Consider the following 19,176-nt stretch of genomic DNA (forward strand, 5'->3'; position numbering starts at 1 on the left):
GAAATCTCTAGCTGAGCACAGAGTTTCAGGGTAGTGTCTCTTGCCTGAATCAGTAGGTGCTTAGTTTGAAAACACCCAGAATCATAGACACCTCAGGTGAGCCGTGACTACTGCCATGCATTTAGTGAACACTCAGGTGGCTGTAGTGAGGCCAAAGGACAGAGCTCGAAATTGAAAATGGCTGGCTCCTAGCCGAAAGCGCAGGTGACCCCTGTCCATTTTTATATGGTAGTACACATCCTGGAGGTCTATAGAGCATATCCAATTGTCTTTCCCTAGAAAGGGAAGTACCGACTGCAAAGTGACCATCCGGAACTTTGTCTTCTTCACTGACTGGTTTAGTTTATTGACATCTAGTATGGGTCTCCAGTCCCCTGTCTTCTTTGGAACTAAAAATAACCTTGAGTAAGTTCCATATCCTATCTAGTCTGCAGGGACTGACTGGATGACTCTTTTCTGTAGCAACTTTTGAATTTCTAAGGTTGCTTGTTGCCTGTGACTTGGTGGAACATCTGGGATTTTCTTTATTTGTGGAGGTGGCATGAAAAAGGGGACTGAATAACCTCTGGATATGATACTTTGTACCCACTTGTCTTTTGCTATTTTTAGCCAGGACTAAGGGTATAAGGATAAGCAACCCCTGACTGCCTCCAGAGAGGGACAGGGGAGCCTCCTTTCAGGAGGGCTGAAAAGGCTTACTGAAGAAAGATTCTTGGTCGCCCTGGTTTTGTGGACCCCCTTCTGCCACGAGGCAGGCATCTTCCATTATTACCTCCTCCTCTGCCCCTGGAGGAAGGTTTGCCCTGTGTGTCTTGAAAGGCCTTCTGGGATTTTCAGAACCACATTTTTCCTCCGTTTTGACCCTTGGGATAGGGTCTAGAAGGTGTGGAAAAACAGACTCCGATGGCACAGAGAATCTTTCCTTCTTGTTCATGTGTGGTTAGTGTTTCCTTGACTTTAAGCACAAACAATGACAAACCATCAAATGGGATATTTACAAAGGATGACTTAAAAGGTTCCTCAAAATTACACAAGTGCATCCAGGAATGACACCTAAGGGTAATTCCAGAATCTGCTGATCTGCTCGCTCTATTGGCTGCATAAGAAATGAGCCTCATGGACAAGTTAACTACTGAATTGAGAGTGACAAGCTGTGAAGATACCTTATCTGCTACCCCCGCAGGTACTGTACCCTAGACAGCATCTCCAAGCTCTTTTAGGAGATCTCTCTGTTGTTGTTGTTGTGTCTTTCAGCTTTTCCCGGTTAGGGGTCGCCACAGCAGAACTCTGGCCTGCTAATGATTGGCAGTAGATTTTTACGTGCCGAGTTGCCAGCTCTGATGCACAACCTTCAACGAAGGTACGCCCATTCACACATGTCTCCACACAGAAGATGCTTTAGCTGAGAATCGAACAGGGCGTCTTACTGTGAGGTGACAACACTACCAAAGCACCATCTCTCTGTAATCTTGTGAAACGTGTAAGGTACTTCAGAGACCTAAGGGTAAAGGCCGCTGAAGAAAACATGTGCTTTCCATACCTATCCATTGTAAGCGACTCTTTATTTGGGGGATGGACAGATGTGGAAGTCTCTGATAACTCCTTTTTCATGGCCACCGCCACCACCATAGCATCTACAGGGACTCCTTTAGTTAAAAAGGTTTTGTCATCTGGAGAGGTGATGAATTTGTTAGGCCTTCTAGGGACAGTTTCCACTGTGTCCGGAGACTCCCACGCCTTTCGACAAAGTAACCCCATGAACTCGTTGAAAGGCGGAGACAGCCAGGTGGCTGAAGGGCGAGACCCAAAAGCCTTCAGGTATACAGACTCCTCATCAGAAGTGGTAATAGGCTTCCAGCCACCTCTCTGTTTAAGGATTTCCAAGATGTCTCCAAAAGAGACATCTTCAGAGGGCGACCATGGGGACCCTTCTGACTCCTCCAGGTCCGTATGTGATTGACTCCTCTGGGGAGTCTGTATGCTTCCTCTTATATAACCTCTTCTGATGGACTTCTTCGGAGGGGCATTTTGGAGAGGTTTCAGAAGAGAGAGGCTCACCCAATGGGGCACCCTGAGGCTTAGGGACTCTATGCTTTTGTGGAATCGTCTGTGCAGAGATAGACACCAGTGCTTTTGGGGATGGAATGCTTGGATCCGACAGTAAGGACGTCCGTGGGGGACAGAGCTCTCCTCATAGCTGCAAAAGCCCCCCTCCCATGGCCTGAAGACACTCACAGTTCAAATAATTGGAAGATCTCTCCAGCACCATGGGAGTTGGCTCTGAAGCCAAGGTAGGAGCCGAGCTCACCTGAGCCGAAGCCCCAAGAGGCAAGTTCGGAACCAAAAAGGTCCTCCCCGGACCCGACTGGTGAGTGTCGGCTCCTAGACACCTCAGAGTTAGTCAGAGCAGTTGGAACCAATTTGTTTGTAACAGGTCATGGTTCAGACGGTTCCACTACTATGAGTTCCATGCACTCTGGGTGCGAAGCCACTGCTGGGGTCGGAGGAGGAATCAAAGACAGGGGAACAGGTCCAGTCAGTTCTGAGCCTCTCTGAGTCAGCTCCGACAAATGTTTGGCCAGTGCCGGTGTCATAAGCAATCTCTGCACCACGCAATCCACATCATAATCAGACAGGCTTTTGGAGGATCGAGAGGATGGATCAGATGCTACAGACTGTAATAGAGGTGACCTGAGTGTCAGAGTGACTGGCTCCAAGACAGGGAGCGACTCCGAACATCTACTGCTATCAGATCCGAAACAGGTGGAACTGAGGCAGGAGGTCTGTCATGGTCTGATTTTTTTGTCACTGCTGCAGACATCCTAGGCAGTTTAGTTGATGGCTCTGACATTGCTGAAGAGGTAGAAGATGATATTTTGAAGGTTTTGTCATGGGTTGAAGGTGATTTAGAAGGACTTTTATCATTTTAATGGCTTCTGCAAAGGAAGATTTTATTAAACCTTTTAATATCAATTTGTTTTTCCTCTCATGGAGGACTCTGGAGCTGAAGGAGTGGCATATGGAGTAGGACTCCTGTAGATAAACTGCTCCCAGGCAGTAAACACACTCCCTATGTCTGTCAGTAATGGACATCTTCTGAGAACATTTAGGGCATTTTTTTGAAACCCGAATGTTTCACCTCTTTTTGATGCTTATTAGACATTGTTTGCTCTCAACACACACACACACACACACACACACACACACACACACACACACACACACACACACTAACCCTCTAATTTAAAGGGGTGAAAAAAGGCTTTCTAATTTTAAACAAGCCTTAAAGTTAAACTAGAAGAAAAGGCACACACACACACACTTCTATAATAATACACACAAATTGTAATGGAAAACCTAAGTTATCGCAATCCAAAAAAACTTCTGACTACAACAAAGCTAAACACTCAAAAACTCTAAGTATAATCCCATTTATAGAAGGCACACAGGTATTTAGAACTATTTGAATGCTACAAAGCTAACTATCACTGCAAATGGCATATCACTGCAAACAGGATAGGGAATATAAAGGACAAACAACAATGACCCAAAACACACACAGACACACACACACACACACACACACACACACACACACACACACACACACACACACACACACACACAGTAAATAACAAGAGAAACTTCAAGTACGCTCAGTAACAAAAAGAGCGAGGTTAAGCACATATATATATATATATATATATATATATATATATATACATATATATATTTTAACTTTCAAAGATTAAAATTTTAAGCTATAAATCCAACTATGAGTAGTTAAACAAGGAAAAAAAGGATATTTCACTTAGCCAGAGCTAGTCGTATGACCCTGTTTCAGCAGCAAACAAGATCTGCGGGAAGGCACTAGAGCATCATGGGATAGGGAAGGAGCCACAAGGTAGTTTGAGACCTCGAACTTTAGTAAGCGGCCGAGTTGGAACAGAGGATCGGTTCTGAACCCATCAGTACAGAATGAAGACAAGATAGGACAACTTCACATCAAAAGATAGACCCCCCCCCCGGCTATCAGATAAAGTACAGTTGTGTACACTTACCATAAATTTAGATGTTCAAGTGCATTCACTGTTGCAGTCATTACAATAGGGTTATCCTGCTTGCATGCTACCCTCAGTTGGCCTGAATTCCAAAGTCTTGGTCCAGCGTAGGTTGTTGTCACCTCTTCCCTGACATCAGTGCGCCAGGGGTATAAAAGACGCAGCCGACGCCATTTTCTTCAGTTTTTCTTGCCCCAGATGTCAGGTGCCCCCAAAAGGGTAGGCTAAAAATATGTCAATAAAACATGCATACACCAAAGTATATATTTTGCCTTCATCTACAAGCAAATACACCACATAGGTTGTATAGAATAGTGAAGTACAAATAAGTTCCAACAAAGAAATGGGGGATGGCAGGTGGGTAACCTGGACTGCAACAGTGAATACACTCGAACATCTACATTTATGCTAAGTGTACACAACTGTACTATGTTCTTCGTGTTTCACTGCTGCATTCATTACAATTGGGTTGAATCCCAAAGCTAAGGTTGGGAGGCTGGAGCTAAATAGCATTAGGAGTGGCTATTAGGCCCTGCAGAATTTTAGTGGCAAAACCTGCCCTGGATTTAGAGTAGAGTGGTAAGTGATAGTGCTTTGTGAAGGTGTGCACTGAACTCCAAGTAGCATCCTCTAAAATGTCTTTGGTTGGTACTCCCCTGAAGAAGGCTGCTGAAGTGGCTGCTGCTCTGATTGAATGTGGCCTAATGCCCTTAGGTATTGGCTTGCCATGGTGTGAATAGCAGAAATGAATGCAGTGGCCTATCCACTTTGAAACAGTCTGCTTTGAGATAGCCTTTCCTTGTGATCCTGCAGCATATGCCACTAGTAATTGTTCTGTCTTTCTGAAAGCTTTGGCTCTGTTCAAATAGAAGCGTAGCTGTCTGTGTATATGTCCAAAGAATGCAGAATTCTCTCCCCCTTATTCTGTGGGTTTGGATAAAAGGTAGGCAGATGAATAGTTTGGTTAAGGGCCACACTGGACAATACCTTAAGCATAAATGTCGGGTTTGTCCTCAGAGAAACCCTGTCTGGATAAAAAATGATAAAAGGTTCCACAGCCATGAGTGCCTGTAGCTCTGATACTCGTCATGTAGAAGTTATTGCTAGGAGCAGAGCTGTTTTCCAAGATAAAAACTTTATATCAGCTGTAGCGGCTGGCTCAAAAGGAGGCAGGGTGAGTTTTTCCAAGACATAATTGAGGTCCCATGCAGGTATTGGTGATCTCCTTGGAGACCTTAAATTTTTGGCCCCTCTGAGGTACTGCCTTAATAAAGGATGAGAAAAAATTGGTAGCTCTTTATTGTAATGAGCCGAAATGGCAGAGGCATGAATTTTTATAGATGAAAAGGATAGGCCTTTGTCCAGCATCTCAGTTAAGTATTGCAAAATCTGAGGAATATTTGGTACAGCTGTGTCAATTCCTTGTCCCTGGTTCCAAGCACAGAATCTCTTCCATTTTCCAGCATAGGTTTTTCTAGTACTAGGCCTCCTGGCCTCCAAAATGACATCCATCACCACTTTAGTGAGAGGTGTGTTTTGTATGACTACATTATCTGCCATGCTGCCAGAATTAAGGTCTTAAGTTGGCTGTGCAGGATCTGATTGTTCTGCTGGGACAGTAGATAAGGCACTTGAGGTAAGGTCCAGGCTGGGCATTGAGACAAGTTCCTTAGGATTGGATACTAGTACTGGTGTGACCAGTCTGGGGCAATCAGTATCATTTTTGGCTTCTCATGTCTGACCTTTAGGAGTATCTTGGGGAGGAGAGGCAGAGGAGGAAAGGCATATACTGTTAAGTTTTTCCAGCTGAAAGACAGGGCATCCACTTTCCATGCTTGTCTGTGATAAGTCCTTGTGCAGAATCTCTTTAGTTGGCAGTTGTGAGGTGAGGCAAATAGATCTATGTCCGGGCATCCCCATTTCCTTGTTACCATGCTGAAGACTTGTGGATCCAATTTCCACTCGTGAGGATCCATGAGGTTTCTGCTTAGTTTATCTGCCAGAGTATTTATCTTTCCTGGCAGGAATTGTACCAGCAGATGTACTTGGTAAGTCAATGCTGTGTCCCACAAAGTCATGGCTACTCTGCAAAGGGGGTACGTATGAGTGCCCCCCTGCTTGGTTATATACCACATGACCGTGGTATTGTCGGTCTTTATCAGTAGTTGTCCCGGATAAAGTAGGTCCTTGAAGGCTGTCAGGGCATTTTGAACAGCTAGCATCTCTTTTTGATTGATATGTAGATGCATTTGGTTTGCGGACCATGTGCCTTGAATACATCTTCCTGCCATGTGGGCTCCCCAGGCACAATCCGATGCATCCGTTGTTAATGTCTGTGTGGCTGGGGGTAGAGTGAATGGCTGTCCCTTTTTCTGGTGACAGGCCTTCGCCCACCATCGAAACTCCTGTTGCAGGCAGGGAATGAGAGTAACTATTGTTTCCAGGCTGTGCCAATGTTGAGTCCAAACACTTTTTAGGTACCATTGAAGTTTCCTCATATGCAGTCTTGCATATGGAATTAGTAGAATGCAGGATGCCATGAAGCCCAAAGCCTGCAGAATTTTTCTTGCAGATAACTGGGCCTTTGTTGCCAACAGTTTGAAATAGGTAGTCAGTTGCCTTTGTTTGTCTGGCATGAGATAAGCCATCTGGGCAGTTATTATCTCTTGAGAGGGTACTAGTTTTGATTTCTGTTCGTTGACTGTGTACCCTAGGCATGGTAGTAATCTCTTTACAAATGCCAGATGCTGTAGTAGAATGTCCTTGTTCTCTGCTTGAATGAGGCAGTCGTCCAAGTAAGGATATATTTGTATTCCTCTTTGTCTGCAGTATGCAATTACTGGTGCCAGGCACTTTGTGAAGACCCTGGGTGCATTAGATAAGCCAAAGGGCAGTGCAGATAATTGGTAGTGCATTGAGCCAGCTTTGAATCTGAGGTATCTTCTGCATGTTTGTCTGATTGCGACATGCAGGTATGCCTATTTTAGATCTAAAGTCACAAGCCAAGCCTTCTTGCCCAACATGGGCAGGAGCTGCTGTAGATTCAACATTTTGAATTTTGGAATACCCAGATATGTGTTTAGAATAGACAAGTCCAGTATTGGTCTCCAGGCTTTGTCCTTTCAGGGTACCAAGAACAGCCTTGAATAGAATCCTTGTCTCTGCTCTTGCTCTGGTACTTGTTGAATGGCCTTCATGTCCATGAGGCATGAAACTTATTTTTGTGCCTCTGCCCATTGATTGCGTGGCAGGTCTGGCATACCGTTTGGCCTTGGCAGGGTGTGGAAGTGGAACCTGTAGCCTTGTGATACTATATTTAGGACCCATTTGCCCTGGGTGATCATGTGCCAATTTTGTGAAAAAAGTGCTAGTTTCCCCCCCCCAGAGGAGCTGCCAAAAGAGAAGTGCTTGGTGCTGGAAGGGGGAAGTCATTGAGACTGTTTCCTGTATGGCTGTGATTTTTCCTCTCCACTCTTGGTGGTAGAAGCACCTCATTGTTTAGGCCTGTATGAGCCTTGGGGCTGTGATCTGCCTCTGGGGCATCTGTATCTGCCTCTTTGTGGCCTATCTGACACTGGAAAGGACCAATTCTTTGCAGGCCAGTTCCTGCTAAATCTGGGAGGCTGTACCTGCAAGAAATCCTTGACTGTTTGCATAGATTTAGCTTTGTCCTCCACTTTCTTCAACACCTCTTCTGCTTTAACACCAAACAAAGCATCATGCTGTAATGGAGCATGTAATAGTTTTGCTTTAACATGATCAGGAAGATTCTGTTCTTTTAACCAAGCATGCCTCCTAATGACAGAACCTGTAACAGCAGCCCTGCAGGAGGCCTCTAGAGAATCAAAACCACACTGCAAAGTATGCTTTCCAACTTGTTCAGCTGCATGTAATAAATCCTGCATTTCTTTGTTGTCTGGACATTCTGAATTTGTTAACATTTTCTGTTTAAGCAATGACATAAGATATTGCTGATATTTAAGCATATGAAATTGGCAATTTAATGCGCTTACAGCCAAGGTAGCAGAAGTATAAATCTTTTCCCCATCTGTCTAGGGCCCTAGAATCCCTATCAGAGGGGACAGGGTTTTTTTGTAGTAGAAGTCTTGAACCCTTTGGGATCCTGAGAGATGGTTTCTGGGTCAGCAGCAGGGTTCTTATAAAAAAATGTATATGAATCAAGAACCCTATAGTATCTGTCTGGCTTAACAGGAGCTGGTGGTAAAGAGTCTGGAGATAGACTGGACTCTGAAAATACATCACCTACAATGTCTAAAACAGGTGGGATAGCCAGGGGCCTGTGCTGAGGCAATAAAATGAAGTCTCTGAGCCTTTTCTTGGATTCTGAGTAATCTTGGCTCTCCCAGTGGAAATGCTCCCTCATAGTATGCAATGTCTCCCCAAATGAATAATCTTCAGGAGGAGAGGCTGAAGGGATAGATTCTTCAGCATCAGAATCCTCACAGGGAGGAATAGAATATTCCTGTTCAGAGGAGGAATCAGAGGAAATGGAAACCTGGTCTGAAGATTCATAATCTAACTCTTGCCTAGGCCTCTTATGAGGAGGGGGATGGGAATCCCTGATCAAAGTAATTAGGTCTTCGGCCATTTTAAGCATCTGTTTCTTAGGCATGGAAGCCTGTTCATGAGAATGCTGTACTTGTTTCTTTGTCTTTAGAGCTGCTTTAGTCTTTGCCTTTGAAGCTGAAGTAGGTTTCACATATAACTGTGTAGGCCTGAAAACACCCTCAAAAGCCGATGCCTGCTCAGCGACTCCGGACCCATCTGAGGGAATAGTTTCCGAGTGTCCAATACCTTGAGTTTCCAGTGGCCTAGTCGGCTCCACGTGGGAGTCGGAAGCGGCCTGTGGCTCTGAGGTAGCGGGCATCAGGGTCTGCAAAAGCGCCTCACTGAGAACCGGCGACAGGCTTAGCAGAAGTCTCGTCGTCGGTTTTGGATCTCGGATGCCTGTCCTTTTCTTTGTCTTTGCGCTTTTTATAAACTCCGGTAGTCGGCTGTTCCGACGGCATTATATAATTAAATCTTCTGCCAAAGGAATGCAAAATCGTACCGACGCTTAATAGTGTGTTGGTTAAATCTATTACAAAACCGACAACTAGCAACATTATGGTCAGGGCCTAGGCAAGGAATACAGTAAGAATGAAAATCCTTATGAGGTATTTGCTTCCCACAAGAAATACAATTATTAACTTTTTCTGACATCAGTCTGGAGCAAGAAAAAAGTTTCCCCAACAGGGTACTTAGCTTTAATGACGACTTCAGATCTGAAATTTGAATGTGAAAAACTCAGGAGTCGGCCGACCGGCACTTGCGAACTGCTTTTGCTTCGGGCACCGTGTGGGCAAGAAAGACTGAAGAAAATAGCGTTGGCTGCATCTTTTATACCCCTGACGCACTGACGTCAGGGAAGAGGTGACAGCAACCGACGCCAGACCTAGACTTTGGAATTCAGGCCAACTGAGGGTAGCCTGCAAGCAGGATAACCCAATTGTAATGACTGCAACAGTGAAACACGAAGAACATCCACAGAACTTCACGGAAGTAAAGCAAGCCCCACTGAAACTGGTTGGTTAACAGTTCTAGTGCTGAAATAGCCCTGACAAACAAACTGCTGAGACAGAGAGACTACAATATTCAATTAATATTCACTGAAGCAAATAAACATATCCATGACACAAAAAATCAAGGTAAATGGTTGCATCCCCATTTTTAGACTTGTTCAATGAATCTGATACAACATCACATCCCATGCTATTACTTAGTCTTAAAGAACCAGACCTTAGAAACAATACAATCAATTGGCTTAAAAATACTTCAGACACCAAACAATGTGTAGACAGAGCTGATGAGGCATTAATTCCAGAAAAATAATACTAGTTGTGCTGCATGGTTCAAAATTAGGACCTTTTTATTTAATATATTCATAACTAACATGTGTACAGTCTCCCATCCAGCAGATGTTATCCAATATGCTGATGTCACAACACTAAGATATGTTACCCCTTCAATCACACAGCTTTAAAATGACATACATCACTCTTATGCAAATGTTAAAAACTAAGTTGAACAATAAGCTTAAAAACTACTAAACACAAATAAAACTTCAACCCAATAATAAAACTATTTTAACTTAATGTTTTTACTCAATGACAGAAGAAATGTGCGAGTACAAAATAAGAATAATAAAATAACATAGATTATGATTTGATCAGCACATAAACATGCTGTTTAAAGAGAGATTATAGGGTCACAATACCACCACCAGGTTGGTCTTTGAGGCAGGCCAGACAGCATGTTTCACTTCCAGCTATACGCTGTCAATTCAGATGGTGTCTAGAACATGAACACTGGAAGCATGGATATTTTAACAACTTTCCCTTGCATAGGTGTCTGTATATCACACAACACAGAATGCAACATCTATAGATATTGTGTGTATAATCAGGTGCATTGTTTACCATATAGCTGGAACTGAGCAAGCACTGTGTATGCCTGATTTCTGACATGCAGTTCTGGTATTTATTTCAAAGCAGAATGCATTGCCTTTTCTACTGTCACATTGTACTTCTGTACTAGTTAGTGCAGTCACCTGTAAAAAGTATTTTGTACTGCTTTCATTCATCTTTCTTTGTGCATAGTGTCCACAAAATCACACACGTAGACAAATAATACTGAAAATAAATTTTCAAGGGCTTTAAATTGTTGACTTGGAATCACACTCTGTAAATTTCATCTATTTATTCTGCCTGTGTGATTTGCTTACCTTTGCTTGATAATAGGATTCTGCTTCAGCACGGCTTTGCTGTGCCATATTTGCAAAGCAAGTTTTTGCTTCTGCTATTACATTATCTAAGTCCAGCTGGCGGTTGTTATCCATTTGAATAATAGCAGAGATATCTTGCACTTGTGTCTGCATTTCTTGAAGTTCCTGTAGGTTAGAAACAAGAATGTTAACCTCTGTCAAAACAGCAAATGTAAAAGTTACACACATTACCATATGTATGACTTATCATGCAAATAATAGTAAGTTTTCTTTGAATTACATCATTATCTATTCATCAGTTCATCACTGGTGTCCTATACTAGACAAAATAACTTACTAAATATGAATAATAATCAGTGATAGCAATAGTGTTAGTAGGTTGCAAATTCTATCACAGTTTTATTACTATAGCCATATGACCTCAGCTAATATGGTAAAAACTGCAGTGTCTGCTATGTTGATTGTAAGTTTAGACATCAAGGAAAAAAAAAAAAGAGTATTATTATGGGACAGTGCCAGTACGTGGCAAACAGCTTTGCGCTATCCACATTATATCACATTTTTGTGATTGCAATGGAATGTAAGCTTATATTATGAAACTTGAGTATCATCTGTGGTGATTCCAAAATCAAACATCAAGTATAAATGAGTATTACTGCATTTTACCAAATTATTACTGATGAGCAACAGCTATATACTTATTAATCAGTCCAATAATACTTACAAAATATATTAGAGACCATTATATGTTACCATGTATGAATAATCTTGTGTGGACCCTTCTCTTATTAAACTCCTGGGTGTTTAGGGCTACTACAGTAGTGAGGAATTTAAACAGCTACAGTATGACAAATGCTATTTACACAAACGTACTATGCTAATCTCTCTCACTGCTGCAGGAGCCTTTTGACTATATGGGTTAATTAACAAAGCCTATCCAACCCGGGAGGGGAGAGGATAAGAAACCTGGAGCCTTTGAAGAATGGTCATTGCAAAGCCAGTCCTGGACCCAGAAAAAGGAATCCAGTACACAACGCATTATAAAACTATGTACAGAGGACCATGTAGTTGCCTCTAGAATGCTTCTGCAGTCCATCCCTTTCTAATATGCCATCAAGGAAAACAAGGCTGTATTAGAGTTTCTTCTTCTCCCTTAACATTCACTGAAGATTGACCCACTTTAGAAACTAAAGCCTATGTTATACATTAGACTCTGCTTCATTATACATTGAAATGTGCTTGTTCACACTGGAATGTATATACATATTTTTTCTATGTAATTAGTCTGAACTATTCTGTTATTACTTAGATTTCTGTATTTTTTCTTTGTGAAATTTTTGTATTTCACCCAAGATGAGCCTGAAATTGGGCAATATTGATCAGTGCACCATCACAGTAAACAAATATAACGAACAAAATAAATAAATAAATAAACAGACAAAATAAAGATGCAAGATCACAGTGTACATAGTCTGCATATGACTTTCTTTAAGCAAAAGGTTTGTAATAACATCTTGCATACTTGCTGCCTCATTATTAAATGTCTATAATCCCTACTATAACTGAGCAAGCAGCACACTAAATCTTTTAATTGATATTCAGCAACAAATGACAGTGGTTCACTAACCAGCATTTCCTTTCCATTATTAGTTTCAAAGTTCCACCTTCTTATGTATCTTCAGAAGCCTAGCAGCATAGGCATAGGCCAACTAGGCGGCCGCCTAGGGCACCGCTCTAGCAGGGGTGCTTTTCCAGTATTTATTTAATGTAGGTAGACCAGGATGGGGGCACCAGGTGGTGTGGTGGGGGGGTGCCATGGAGCCCTTTTGCCTAGGGCACCAGTTGACCTAAGGCCGCTCCTGCCTGGCAGCTATTGTATTATTCACAAAATATACTACCATGTCATCTGCCATGTTCCTGCTATCACTGAAATAAATAATAGCATGAAGAACATATGGTTTCATCATGGAAACCATATTCACTTCAACATTCATATCACTTGCATTATCAAGCATCCCTGTTTATGTTACCGTTATACCCATTTTGTTGACAGATTAAATGTTAATCTCAGTATTACCAGATTATTCCACAAGAGCTAACTATTGTACAGTGATACAGTTTAAGAGTCTATTAACTCAAAGGTATCTGTAACAAATGTCAAATGTCCATTCAGTCTATACCAAAATCACCGCTATTTAAACATTGGCATGTTGCTTAGCAATTTTTAATTAGAAATGTATGAAGTAAATGGACTAAGTGAATGTTTCCATTTTCTCTTTCTCTCTGTCTCTCTCTTCCCCTATCTCTCTTTCTCTCACTATACAGTGCTTAGTTATTTAACTATTTCTGGTCAGTGTACTACCCTAGTAAACAAATATACAACATGTCTTGTAACTTCTAAACAAGACAGTTTAGAAGTTACAAAAGCATGTCCAGAGGATATAAAATCTATTCTCCCTGTCTTTTGAATTCTGAAAGAAATGAGCAAGACAGATGGCTAGACTCAGATTATATTATAAAAGTAGTAAGGACATATATGTAGGAATTTTTCTACGGGTAACCATATAAGCATGGAAAAGCAAAAGATCATGAATGGTTGCAAAACTGCAAAACCTCTTGAGGATGACAGAGCACTAAACCAAGTAGTTAACCAAAAAAAAAAAAAAAGAAACCAAGACCAGCCAGAAGAGCTTGTTCAAAACTAGAGAGAAATAGCTTTCCCAGCAAATCTTAAAAATCCCAATTAAATGTCATCTGAATAACAAGTGACCTTACATATCAACAGAAAAACCTCTTTGTAGAACAGCTTGAGCAAAGTCTGAAATAGTCAGGAGGATCCACAGGCAGACATGCTGAAATGGCTGGTAAATAGCCCTTGCCAAAGGAATACACACATAGTAATTCACACAAATGTTTGAGAAACAGAGGTAATAATCTCAGATTAGACCTTGGTTATATGTTGAGGCACCAACTAGAAAATCTTCTTCACTGGTTAACATAAGATTTCTCAGTAGCAGGATTTCTTCCATCTGTTAATACCTGCTTCATTGCCTCTTGAAAAAGGTGTCTAAAATGTATTAGAATTGAATCATTCAGGCAGTCAGTTGAAGTTGTTTGAGCCTGGAGTGTATCAAACTCCTCTTGTCTTGTGTGAGTAGATAACCAATGAAAAGATAACTTTAGAATCAGGTGGTCACCAGCCAAATGTTGTCATGCAATAATATTTTAGAAGTGCTTTCATCCTATTATTAGGACTTAATCGAATAATATAATAATCTTACTCTAGCTTTCACAGTTCTATATAAAGAAATAATGTAGCAAAGATCCACCTATATATGCTAACTCATAAATTATTCAATAGATACTTAAAGAGACCTACCTATATTACACATGAAATATACAAAATATAAAAATATAAAAAACGTAACATTTAACATATTGTATATAAATATACAGATCTACTTTCAAATCCCGACACCCAAATGATCGACTTTCAAAATCCCAAGATGAAAATCATGAAACTGCAAAAACCTGAACGTCGGATTTTTACCAGGGTAAGTCAACGCATAAGGATAGATCCACACATATTATGAAGCCGGACAAAAAGGGTGGAATGGTGCTGTTTGATACTATTAATTACCCTAATCAATGCAAAATATTTTATATAACACAGATAACTATGTGCCTGTTTCTAATAAAGAAATGAATATTGCTAATCATAGAATAGATCTCCTATTAGAAAATTATATTAGTGATGGTAGAATAGGTAGATAACAGGCCAACTGTTCCTACCATTTTTGGCATTCCAAAGGTTTATAAAGATCTTATTGACCCCCCCCCCATTTTGGACCACTTGTTGCTGTCCAAGGTTCAAAAACCTCCTCTTTAGCTATTTTTGTAGACAAACATCTTAAATCATTTTACAATACTACCCCACACCTTCTAAAATATTCATAGGATTTTTTAGGTCAATTAAAAATGAATTATGGAAGGAAAATCTGATACCTCTCACAACTGATGTTATCAACCTATTTTCAGTTATTCCAAATAATGAAGGATTAGAAATGTTTCATAACAGCTTGATGGACTATAAAGTTTTGTCAACCAATAAACTAAATTTTACTGTAGAAATAACATCTGTGGTTCTAAATAACAATTTTATATACTTTGAAGGTGAGCTTTTTAAACAAATCAAGGTAGTAGCTATGGATGTCACCTGTGCCCCAGTTTATGTCAATTTGGTCCTACTGGACTGGGAGAGATTTTAAGTTTTTAAAAGTGAGTTTTTTTAGCTACATTAATTTATACCTATGATTCCTGGATGATATTTTGGTTTTATGGGATGACCCTTTTGGTTTAATTTATAAATTTATGAAATATTTGAATAATACCACTCAATTTCATAAATTCCCTTCACATGTAAATCGGGACTACTACAAATTATTTTAACACTTTGTTACAGTGCAAGACAATGGTTTTAAATACACAATTTACAGGAAGTCCACCTTCAGTACCAATCTCCACTTTTTGAACTGCCAACTTTTGGCCCAGAAGAAGAGGCTACTAAAAGGGCAATGTATTAGGGTGGCCTAGATGACTTCTAATAAAGATAATTTACTTAAAGAAATGGATAATGTTTCTAAAATGTTTATTTCTAGAATTTCGCCAGAGGAATTGGTTTACAATTTAAAGGAAGAAGTGTTAAGAGAATGGGGGTGAAAAGTTAAACCTCTCTTAGGGGTGGGTTTGGATAAAAATTATAGTATGCATGAGAATGAATTAATTATTTCAAACAAGAAATATGAATGAGCTATAGTTCTGGAATACTGTAAAAACAAATTGAAGTAAACATATAGTGAACAACAATTGGAATATATTTAAGGTTTACCCTGAGAGTTTCAATTTATTAGGTAGGGAAAGTACAGTTTTGTACCTACCATAAATGTAGATGTTAGAGTGCTAATACAGCTGCAGTCATAACAGATGGGTTTTCCTGCCATCAGGCGGGTCCTCAGTCGGCCGAATTCCAAAGTCTAGGTCCGGCGTCGGTTGTCGTCGCTTCTTCCCTGACGTCAGTGCGGCAGGGGTATAAAAGAACCATCCGACGCCATTTTCTTCAGTTTTTCTTGCCCCAGATGTCAGGTGCCCCCAGAAGGAAGGCAAAACATAAACTTATGTAATAATGCAATGTAATATAATCAAAAAACAGTAGTTTGCAAGCAAATACACCATAAAAGAATACCCCAATCAGGTTGTATGAGGAGGTGTTTGTCATAAGGCCTGTCCCAAGAGGGGATGGAGGGAGGGAAACCTGGACTGCAGCTGTATTAGCACTCGAACATCTACATTTATGGTAGGTACAAAACTGTACTATGTTCATCGTGCATACAGCTGCAGTCATAACAGATGGGTAGAATCCTAAAGCTAAAAAGAGGTGGCAGGCACTAAGTGGAACTAGGAGGAGCAAGGATGCCCTGCAAGACTGCTGTGGCAAAGCCCGCTCTAGATTTAGAGTATAGTGGAAGGTGATAGTGCTTGGAGAAAGTGTGCACAGAACTCCAAGTGGCTGCTTCCAAAATATCCTTGGTAGGAACCCCCCTGAGGAAAGCTGCAGAGGTAGCTGTGGCCCTTGTGGAGTGAGATCTGATGCTTGTAGGTACAGTTTTTCCATGAAATGAGTAACAAAAGCGTATGCAGTGGGCTATCCATTTTGAGATTGTCTGTTTGGAAATAGCCTTTCCTTGAGCACCTGTAGCATAGGACACAAAGAGTTGCTCTGATTTTCTGAATGGCTTTGTCCTATCCAAATAATAACAAAGTTGTCTGTGAATGTCCAAGGAATGTAGTAGTCTTTCCCCTTTGTTTTGTGGGTTAGGATAAAAGGTAGGTAAGTGGATAGTCTGATTCAAGGCTACACTGGATATTACCTTTGGCATAAAGGAAGGGTTGGTTCGTAAGGAAACTCTGTCCTGATGGAAAATGATGAAAGGTTGCACAGCCATGAGGGCTTGTAGTTCCGAAACCCTGCATGCTGAGGTGATAGCCAGAAGGAAGGCTGTTTTCCATGACAAATATTGCAGTTCTGTTGAAGCAGCTGGCTGAAATGGAGGCAGGGTCAGTTTTTCTAAAATGAAGTTGAGGTCCCAAGCAGGTACTGGTGGCTTCCTTGGGGGTTTTATATTCTTAGCCCCTCTGAGGAACTGTCTTAAGAGAGGATGAGAGAATAAAGGAGGGTCAGTGTTGAATTGTGCAGAAATGGCTGAAGCATGGATCTTGATGGAGGAGAAGGAAAGTCCACTGTTTAACATCTCAGCTAGGTACTGTAATATTTGAGGTAAATTTAGTACCCAAGGATTCTGGCCCTTTTTCTGATTCCAGGCACAAAACCGTTTCCATTTGGTGGATTAGGCTTTTCTAGTAGAAGGTCTTCTGGCCTCCAAGATGACATCCTGCACCTCCTTGGAGAGAAGGGTCTGTTGAGAAATCAAGGAATCCTCCATGCGGCTAGATTGAGGGTTTTCAGCTGACTGTGAAGGGTTTTGAAGTTGTGCTGGGTCAACAGAAGAGGCATTAGAGGCAGGATCCATAGTGGGGAATGCATCAGGCTCCTCAGGAGTGGATACCAGTGCTGTCTTGGCCAGTCTGGAGCAATGAGAATCATCTTTGGCCTCTCTGCTCTGGCTTTTAATAGAACTTTGGGCAGCAGAGGAAGAGGTGGAAAGGCATAAACTGTCAATGTTGTCCAATTGAAAGAAAGTGCGTCCACTTTCCAGGCCTATGGATGATAGGTCCTTGAGCAAAATTTTTTCAGTTGGTAATTTCTGTGGGTAGCAAAGAGATCTATGTCTGGCCGTCCCCATGACTGAATTATCTTTGCGAAAACTTGAGGATGCAACTTCCATTCGTGTGGATCTGTCATATTTCTGCTTAGGTTGTCTGCCAGCGTGTTTTCCTTCCCTTGCAGGAATTGTGCTTGAAGTTGGATTTGCAATTCCAGAGCCGTGTTCCAAAGGGACATGGCTAGTCTGCACAGGGGGTATGAATGAGTTCCTCCCTGTTTATGTACCACATCACTGTGGTGTTGTCTGTCCTTATCAATAGCTGGCCTGGATGCAGTAAGTCTTTGAAGGCCATAATAACATTTTGTACTGCTAGCATTTCCTTTTGATTGATGTGTAGGTGCTTTTCTTTTTGGGACCATTTGCCCTGAATGCACTGATCTGTCATGTGCGCGCCCCAGGCATAGTCCGAGGTGTCTGTTGTGATTATTTGATTTGCTTGAGGCATGCAGAAGGGGAGACCTATGTTTCTTTGGCATGCTTGTGCCCACCACATAAATTCCTTTTGAAGACATGGAATGAGTGGTATAATTGTTTCCAAACTGTGGCTGTGTTGAGACCATAAGTTTTTTAGGTACCATTGAAGTTTCCTCATATGCAGCTTTGCACATGGGATCAGCAGGATGCAAGATGCCAAGAATCCCAGAGCCTGCAGGACTTTCCTTGCAGTCAGCCTGGTGAAGGTTGCCATTTTTCTGAAGTATTGAGATAGTTGCCCTTGCTTCTCTGGCATGAGGTAGGCCATCTGGGTGTTTGTATTCAAGCTGGCACCCAGGAAAATTATTGCTTGAGAGGGTATTAGTTTTGATTTCTTTTTGTTGACTGTGTATCCCAGAAAGTTCAACAACTTTATTACAAACGCCAGGTGTTTCAGAAGTATGTGCTTGCTGTCCGCTTGGATCAGGCAGTCGTCCAGATATGGGTATATTTGTATCCCTTGAAGTCTGCAGAAGGCAATTACTGATGCCTGGCATTTCATAAACACTCTGGGCGCAGTAGATAAGCCAAAGGGCAATGCGAGAATTGATAATGGGTTGAACCTGCAAGAAATCTGAGGTATCTTCTGCAATCTTGTCTGATAGGGACATGCACGTATGACTCCTTGAGGTCCAATGTTACCAGCCAAGACTCCTTGCCCAGCATGGGAAGAAGCTGCTGTAATGTGAGCATCTTGAATTTTGGTACGGGTAAATATGTGTTTAGGATGGATAGGTCCAAAACAGGTCTCCAATCTTTGTCCTTCCTTGGTACCAGGAATAGTCTGGAATAAAAACCTTGACCCTGTTCTTTTGCAGGTACCTCTTGAATAGCTTTCATGTCCATGAGAGCTGAAATTTGTTTTTGTGCCTCTGCCCTTTGATTTTGTGGCAGGTTTGGCATGCCTCTCATTTTTGGAAGGGTGTGAAAGTGGAATAGGTAGCCTCTTTCTATAATGTCCAGGATCCATTTGTCTTTTGTGACAATATGCCAATTTTTTTGAAAATAATGCCAG

The 19,176-nt window shown here is 41.4% G+C and overlaps 1 protein-coding gene across 1 annotated transcript in view; it reads right to left on the reverse strand.

Moving 5' to 3' along the window:
• The window catches only part of LOC122811782 (keratin, type II cytoskeletal cochleal-like), a 200,030-nt gene that overhangs the window by 111,629 nt on the left and 69,225 nt on the right, over positions 1-19,176 (reverse strand). The window contains exon 5 of the mRNA XM_044083843.1: positions 10,846-11,010. Coding sequence (XP_043939778.1) covers positions 10,846-11,010 — 165 coding nt within the window. The remainder of the gene's footprint in view (positions 1-10,845; positions 11,011-19,176) is intronic.

This window comes from Protopterus annectens, chromosome 9.part0 (assembly GCF_019279795.1).
Source record: "Protopterus annectens isolate FY-2018-M chromosome 9.part0, PAN1.0, whole genome shotgun sequence".
Lineage (NCBI taxonomy): Eukaryota > Metazoa > Chordata > Ceratodontiformes > Protopteridae > Protopterus > Protopterus annectens.